The 9,040-nt window shown below is 37.3% G+C and overlaps 1 protein-coding gene across 1 annotated transcript in view; it reads right to left on the bottom strand.

Annotated features, from left to right (window-relative positions):
- Positions 1 to 8,063, bottom strand: part of LOC128703308 (histone-lysine N-methyltransferase 2C) — a 394,589-nt gene extending 386,526 nt beyond the window's left edge. Inside the window, 1 exon segment of the mRNA XM_070085312.1 lies at positions 7,861 to 8,063. Within this exon segment, the coding sequence (XP_069941413.1) occupies positions 7,861 to 7,886 (26 nt within the window). The 5' untranslated portion in view covers positions 7,887 to 8,063.
- Between the last annotated feature and the right edge of the window lie 977 nt (positions 8,064 to 9,040).

Here is a 9,040-nt window from a genome sequence, read left to right on the forward strand (position 1 = left end):
ACTTATCCCAGACAAAGGGAATATCCTTTATTTCATCAAACTGTAACCCTGCTGCTCTTGCCTCAGAAATATCAAGTTAGAAAAACGATCTTAAAACAAATTATTTATTTTTATTTTAACACGCTGACAGTTTCCCATCAATGCAGGGTGACCCGAAAAAGCCACTTTCACCATCATTCACACTATCGGTGTCTGTTAGAGGCATGCAGTTAAGACAGTTTAGATGTCCCTTTACACAGCAAATATCCCAAAACCCTACTTTAGAGTGCAGGCACTGTACTTTCTACCTTCAGGACTCAAGTCTGGCTAACTGGTTTCCCCCCCCTTCACTAAATATTACCTTGCTCACACTCCAACAGCTTCCAAAGTCCCAAAAACCATTTCATCTCATTACAGGTGGTTGAGCATTGAGAAGGCAGGTGTGTGTGTGCTAGATCGGAGTGGAGACTAAGTGGCTTTTGGGATAGTATGAAGTTAGTGCGAGAGTAAAATAGCACTTATGAAGGCATTCAGTTAAACTGGTTAGCCAGACTTGAGTCCTGGAGGTGAGAAATACAGTCCTGTATTGTAAAACTCCAACCCATCCTTCAATAGGGATGTTGCAGTTCAGAGGGTCATATGAATTGTAATGTTTGCACTCTGTTGGCAAGACAGCTGCTGAATAAATGGAGAAAGTTTCCTTCTTTTGGGTAACTCCCTTCATGGGAGAAAATTACTGTGGTCAAAAATAAATTATATATACAACTGAAAAATTTTAATTAGTTTTATTCCTATGTTTGGTCAAAATGTTTTATATAATAATTGGCAATTTTCATAAATGAAAAAAGCAAACTATTAATACCTCCTTATAACACTTAAAAGTATACTCAAAGATATTAACCCTGTGACTGTCGCAGGCCCCTTTCTGAAACTGTCCTTCTAAGTCGATAAATTTTTGAAAAAAAAGAAAAAAATATATTTTTTTCTTATGAAATGATAGAGAATCTTTTCCCGATGGTAATGACACCAAAAGTTCGAAATTTGGTCGAAAACTCACGGAATTATGCTCCCGCGAAGTTAGCGGTCTCGGCGACATATGTGTATCGGCAATTTTGCCGACTTTGAGCCCTGTTTTCAGCCAATTCTTTGGTCCAGTTGACCAAACTCATAGCTATTTCTTTAGAACTCCATTTTATCTATCAGCTGAGTACAAGAAACCGCCCATTTACCAATTTGAACTACCCAATATAGTGGTCAGAAATTGGCAATTTGGCCAATTTCACGCAAATTAAAAAAGATGCCAATTTCAAAATAGGGTCCAGAATAAACAAGGTAGACATTCTTGGCACTAAAATAACATATCCTCTGTTCATTAGTCACATTCTAGGCCCCTCTTATATTATTATTGCTTTCTATTTTGATTTTTTATTCATACAAAAAAATACAAAATTTACTGTGATGCAGACTACTGCATAATTGCAAAAATAGTATAAATAATATCAGTGCACTAGTGAAAGAATATTAGACTCCCCAGTTGATGCATATTGGACGTGTGGTGTGATTTGTTTACTCCTGAACATTGGTAAAAATTGAACATTTCAGCTACTTTGAGCTCAGTTTCAAGGCCGTTTTCATCGTCAAAGTAATGAAAATCATCTCTATTTCTGTAATTTGTTTTCCATTTTATCAACTAAGACCATGAAAACGCGAATACAACAACAAATACTATATAAAAAATACACCTCAAAGTCAGCGTTTTAATCCAAAAAAACGATTAGTTTTTTTTTCTCATTACGCACTGTGTGCTGCAGGATTTTTTTTATGTGGTGCACACTGACCACACAGACCCATTCTCTCACATGTGGGCCTACCAGCTTTCTCCCACTTGATTTGAAGCCGCTAGAATTTTTTTTTTTTCAACAAGTCGGCCGTCTCCCACCGAGGCAGGGTGACCCAAAAAAGAAAGAAAATCCCCAAAAAGAAAATGCTTTCATCATCATTCAACAATTTCACCACACTCACACATAATCACTGTTTTTGCAGAGGTGCTCAGAATACAACAGTTTAGAAGCATATACAGTGGACCCCCGCTTAACGATCACCTCCAAATGCGACCAATCATGTAAGTGTATTTATGTAAGTGCGTTTGTACGTGTATGTTTGGGGGTCTGAAATGGACTAATCTACTTCACAATATTCCTTATGGTAAAAAATTTGGTCAGTACTGGCACCTGAACATACTACTGGAATGAAAAAAGTTCGTTAACCGGGGGTCCACTGTACATATAAAGATACACAACATATCCCTCCAAACTGCCAATATCAAAAACCCCTCCTTTAAATTGCAAGCATTGTACTTCCCATTTCCAGGACTCAAGTCCGACTATATGAAAATAACCGGTTTCCCTGAATCCCTTCACTAAATATTACCCTGCTCACACTCCAACAGATCGTCAGGTCCCAAGTACCATTCGTCTCCATTCACTCCTATCTAACACGCTCACGCACGCTTGCTGGAAGTCCAAACCCCTTGCCCACAAAACCTCCTTTACCCCCTCTCTCCAACCCTTTCGAGGACGACCCCTACCTCGCCTTCCTTCCCCTATAGATTTATATGCTTCCCATGTCATTCTACTTTGATCCATTCTCTCTAAATGACCAAACCACCTCAACAACCCCTCTTCTGCCCTCTGACTAATACTTTTTTTAACTCCACACCTTTTCCTAATTTCCACACTCCGAATTTTCTGCATAATATTTACACCACACATTGCCCTTAGACAGGACATCTCTACTGCCTCCAACCATCTCCTCGCTGCTGCATTTACCACCCAAGCTTCACACCCATATAAGAGTGTTGGTACTACTATACTTTCATACATTCCCTTCTTTCATACATTCCCTTCAGAAACAGTGGCGCGTAAGACGTATTTATACGGCGTAAACAGTCAAAGTGTTAAAAAATAATTTACTAATAAAATTATATTTGTAATCTCTAGAAATGAAGGGCTATCATTCACTGTTAACCCTTTCATTATCCAGACCCCTGAAATTAATATTGCTCTCAGTGTCCACTTTTTTTCTGAAATGGTAGAGAATCTTCTTCCGAAGGTAATGGCACCAAATGTACTAAATTTGATGTAAACTCACGAATTACGCAGCCACATGGTGCAATTTACACTCGCGATTTTCCCCAGTTCCACTGCCTTCCATTCTATCGACTGAGAACAAGAAACCACCCATTCCACTATTTTAACTATAAAGTACACAGAAATCTGTAATTTGGCCAGTTTTACAAAAAAAAATTCCAATTTGAAAACAGAGTCCAAATAAACAATGTACACATTTCTGGCAATAAAACATTTCCTCTCTTCATTAACCCTTTGACTATCGCGGCCGTATATATACGTCTTACGAGGTACCGTGTTTGACGTATATATACTCATAAATTCTAGCGGCTTCAAATCAAGCAGGAGAAAGCTGGTAGGCCACACATGTGAGAGAATGGGTCTGTGTGGTCAGTGTGCACCGTATAAAAAAAATCCTGGAGCACGCAGTGCATAATGAGAAAAAAAAAACCGACCGTTTTTTTTAATTAAAATGCCGACTTTGTGGTCTATTTTCGTATAGTATTTAAGTTGTATTCTCGTTTTCTTGGTCTCATTTGATAGAATGGAAAACATATTATAGAAATAGAGGTGATTTTGATTGATTTTACTATAAAAAGAACCTAGAAATGGAGCTCAAAGTAGGGGAAATGTTTGATTTTTGCCAATGTTCAAAAGTAAACAAATGATGCCATTGTCCAATAAATGTCCAACTAGCCATTCTAATATGCAGTCATGAATGGGTTGATGTTATTTACACAATTATTACAGAATTGCAGTAGTCTGCATAATAGTAAGTCTTCTATTTTTTGTTTGAATAAAAATTCAAAATAGAAAGCAAGAGTAATAACAGAGGGGCCTGGAGACATGACTGATGAGCAAAGAAAATGTTATTTTAGAGCCAGGAATGTCTGCATTGTTCATTTTGAACCTTATTTTGAAATTGTCATATTTTTTAGTTTCCGTGAAATTCGCCAAATTGCAAATTTCTGACCACATTATTAGGTAGTTGAAATCAGTAAATGGGCAGTTTCTTGTACTCAATCGATAGAAAAAATGGAGTTCTAAAGATATAGCTATAAGTTTGGGCAACTGGAACAATGGAATTAGCTGAAAATAGGGCTCAAAGTGGGCGAAATCGCTGATTTATAAACAGCGCCGAGGTCGCTAACTTCGCAAGAGCATAATTCCGTCAGTTTTCCATCAAATTTCGTTTTTTTGGTGTCATTACAATCGGGAAACGATTCTCTATCATTTCATAAGAAATTTTTTTTTTTTTTTTTTAAATTTTGCGACACCAGGAGACACCTCAGGATTGGGTGTTGCGACAGTCAAAGGGTTAATCATGGCCCTAGGTCTCTCCTATATAACACCTGCCTTCCATTTTAAATTCATTACCACAAAAAAATGAAGATTTACTTTATTTCTTGGATAATAAAATATAACCAGGAATGATTGGTCGTGGTTTATGGTATCACATTAATTTAATCAGACCTATTAAAAATCCATAAAAAAGCTTGAGGGGTGTATGGAGTCTTACACATCCTCAGGAAAACTTGCAAAAATAGAATATTTCCACTACTTCCAGTCCTGAAACCCATTAAAATCATCTCTATTTTGGTATATCTTCCATTCTGTAAGTGATACCAAGAAATAGCCAATAAAACCATAAACACCATTCCAGAAAACACATCAATATTACTACATATTATGAAATTTCCTTTGATAATTACATAATCTTTAAAAATCCTTTCAGCTGCGAAATGCAATTCAAAGCCACATATCAAGTTCTTTGGAATAACCTTTCCCATGACTCCTATTTATGGAACATTGTTGATTTGTCACATGTTGTATTAGGTATCCCCAAAAGGGTACTTTTAAGAGGCTGCCTTAATTTTTATCCCTTTGTTCTTTTTTACTTTTTCCAACTTTCCGATTTTGTTTCACTCCTAACTCAAGAATGCCTCATCTACTTTGCTTCAAATTTTCAACACTTATGTATGGTAACGAGGATCAGATTCTTGAAACAATCAGCATGTTCACATGTCCTATGTCAGAGTTCTTGAACCCCAAAATCCTTAGTATTGTAGCTTTATTCAAAAAAATGTGCCAAAAAATTTGACGAAGGCATAAAATGTAATTTCTGGAAGATTTTGTTTGTAAAACAGTGTGAAATTTTTATTCCCGTTAAATCACGGTTATTAATTTTTAGATTGCGTCTTCTGAACAGTTTCAATATTTAATGGCTGATGCATCTTAGGACCAAGATAGTACCTATTAAATTTTGTTTGCATGCAGTCAAATTTGTTGATGTAATAAAAAATTAAAAAAAAAAAAAATCAATGGAACCCATGCCATAAAACTGGAGAATAACGTACCCGATTGGCATCAAATTTTCATCACTGGTGTGGTTTCCTAAACACAAATCTCAGGCTGTAATTGGGAGGCATAAGTTCCAATTTCTCAATTTTACTGGATATATACAGTGAAGTTAATCATTTACTCAATAACTAAAGAATGCGTCTTCTGATTGGCTTCAAAATATTTTTGACGATACATTTTATAAAAAGACTCACGAAATCGTAATGACACGATTGTAAACAAATCATTCCACGGGCAGGGATTAAACTCATGGCAAGTGAGTCTTAAAACTCCAGGCCAGTGCATAAGGGATGGAATTGTTGAAATCAGATCAATCACTGGAGGATGTCTTTCCTGCATAGCTTCAAACCTTCTCATTGGTGGGCTTTATATAAAAAACAAGCCTTGTCACTCACTCTGAGCTATGTACATTTCAATTTGTCAATTTTATTAATCTTTTCACTGTCTCTTACATAGATATACGTCATTAATGCAGGGATCACTAATGTAAATCTATGTTTTGAGCTCAGCTCTCTCGGATATGCTGCGAGTGGTAAATTTTGGGGCTAGAGATGAGAGAATTGGTCCATGCAGCAAGTGCGCATGAATAAAAAAAAAACCTGCACCAGCCACACAGTGCCTGATGGGAAAAGCAAACCTCTGACCTTGTGTTTGGTGTAAAAAATGAGTATACAAAACCCCTTGAAGCACAGTGTCAAGACAAAGTGGCGCTAAATTGCTGATGGTGCAGTTACTCAACATTGCTGCACCATCAGGACTGCCCCCAGTGAGCCTTGGCATGTTTTCTATTTGTTCTCACTGTTCCACACATACAAGCATGATTGTCTCTATCTGTGTCTACCTTTATCTGCCTCTCTCTGTACCAGATGAAGTTAATGTGGATAAGTATAAGGTACTATTCCGTGGGAATGAGAGGAGTGGTGTTAGGAGGCAATAACTTCACTGTTATAAAACTTAACTCCACAGACAACTGGTCTACCAAGTCTGGAGGATGAGCAGGAGTACTGTCCAGTACCAGGAGGTACTTAAGTGGCAATTTATTTTCCTGTAGGTATTTTTTCACACTCGGGCCAAACACTTCATGGACCCAGTCAATGAAAATTTGCCTTGCTACCCATGCCTTATTATTAGCTTTCCACATCACACACAATTTACTCTTGACGACATTGTTTTTCTTGAACACAGTGATACACCAGTAAAGGCTTCACTTTGAAATCCCCACTAGCATTACCACACAACAAAAGAGTAAGCCTATCCTTCATAGGCTTGTGTCCTGGCAGTGCCTTTTCCTCCTGCGTGATGTAGGTCCTCTTTGGTATTTTCTTCCAAAAGAGGCCTGTTTCGTCAATACTGAACACCTGCTGGGGGACGAATCCTTCAGTTTCTACGTACTCCTTGAATTCATGCACAAATTCTTCAGCTGCACCTTTGTCTGAACTTGCAGTCTCGCCATGCCTTACACACTGTGCATGCCACTACGCTTCTTAAATCTCTCAAACCAGCCATTGCTGGCCATAAATTCACTAACAGCAGCACTCGTTGCTTGCATTTTCTTTAGGAGATCCGCATACAACTGCCTTGCCTTTTCCCAAGTGATCGATTCCATAACACTATCTCCTGCTAATTGTTTATCACTGATCCACACCAACAATAACTTCTCCACATCTTCAATTACTGGTGATCATTGCTTTGTTAGCATATTTACCCCTTTCACAACATTAGCTTCCTTGATTTCTACTTTCTTTGCCAGGATCGAAGTGACTGTTGATTTGGATTTTCCATACATCCTGGCAAGCTCCAGGACACGTACACCACTCTCGTACTTTGCTACAATTTCTTTCCTGAATTCTATTGTGCTTCTCACTTTCTTTACCATAGGGTTGGCACTAGGAACTTTCTTTGGGCATATGGTGGCTTATTTCGCACTTGCACTCAATAAATAACCACAAAAAACAATGGATTATAACGAAATGTTTAGATGAATGCAAGGAGCCTTGTTCACTCACCCAGACATGGCAAGATTCACGAACGTGGCAGAGTGGCAGACGGACAGATCCAATACGGCCGATTTCCAAGTTGCCGGCAAAAATCCAGGATAGAATTTTGGCCAAAAAAGCAACCGAAATCCGAATTGGCCGATATCCGGAATGGCCGATATCTGACGGCCCACTGTACACAGTGTTAAGACCCATTCTATACTGCCTAGGCCTATCAGGTCTCTAATGAGAAATTTGAAGGAAAAATAAAACGATCTACATTTGGAGTGCTAGCAGTACAAACGCAGATCTATGTTTGGACAGTTTAAGGGTTAATTTCATGGCTCTGACAGTGAAGGGGGTTAGCATCTTAAATCCTTGTCTATGATTAAAGAGAATTTTCCTAGGATACATACCTTTTACACTTTGTACACTGAGCCATGTTTTTCTGGGCTATTGCCCGATATGCCTTCTGACAAATTGGGCAGGCAAGCCCTTTATTGCGAAGCTGGTAACAGGAATCACACACGGTGAAGTTAGAATGCCATCGTGATGACAAGCCATTGCCTGGTGTTCGAGAACCACAGTCCCCACAAGCACGACATGTCTGTTGGTGAAATAAATAATAAGTTTTTTAGATTTTCAGATGCATTATATTTCGTGTACAGTATTTACCTATTTGTGGTACAGTAAAAAGGAATAAACCAGGCTTAGTGCATCATCTCCTTCATGTACTCTCTCATAATACCTTCAAAAACTTTAAATAGATGTAGTACACATACAGCCTCTAATAATTTATTTCAGTAATCAATTCTGTTTCTAAAGAAGAATTTACAAAATCTTTGTTACACACTTTTAAACATGAAATTAAAACTTCACATCCATTATATCACTTTAATGAAAAGCTTGCAAGATTAAAGGTCACAATGCCATAGCATAAACAATTCATACATAACCCACAATTAGGAGAGGAAATCTAGATGTAATCTAAGCATCTTCTAAGTGTTCGTTACAGGTTTCCTTTGTTGTTAATACAGTTATACAATATCATCATATCTTCTATCTCACTTCTCTTTCACCATCAGTACTATACAGTGTGTATACCCAAGGTTTGATGCTGCCATTGTAGCACCAATTTCATAATTTGACATTGTATTTGATTAAGTTACTCAATGCAAGTTGTTTCTTTACACGTGGGCTACAGAGTAAAGACATATACGTCATTACCTAGTTGTAATTACCAATATGCACAGTAGCCTCCACAAAAAAAACAGTTTGAGTAAACAAATCCAACAAAACACGCATTATAGAACAAACTCACTGTAAAACCTTCACTCCATTTTTTCAAATTTCCATTTTAATCCTTTATGAAGAGCTCTTATTGAAAGCCTGTTTAAAATTAGATACAATTAACATAACTTTTACATTTTAGCAAGTGAAATACAGAGTACAGTATCATATTGGTTTCAAAACTAGGCACAACATGTTCTTTTTCTTGTTTTGTTTAATTCACATTTTTGTAATTCTAAAAAATATCAACCACACTTATTAACATGACAAGCTCATAATTTAAGGGCTATCTTAAATACCACTTTT

Source organism: Cherax quadricarinatus, chromosome 15, assembly GCF_038502225.1.
Source record: "Cherax quadricarinatus isolate ZL_2023a chromosome 15, ASM3850222v1, whole genome shotgun sequence".
Lineage (NCBI taxonomy): Eukaryota > Metazoa > Arthropoda > Malacostraca > Decapoda > Parastacidae > Cherax > Cherax quadricarinatus.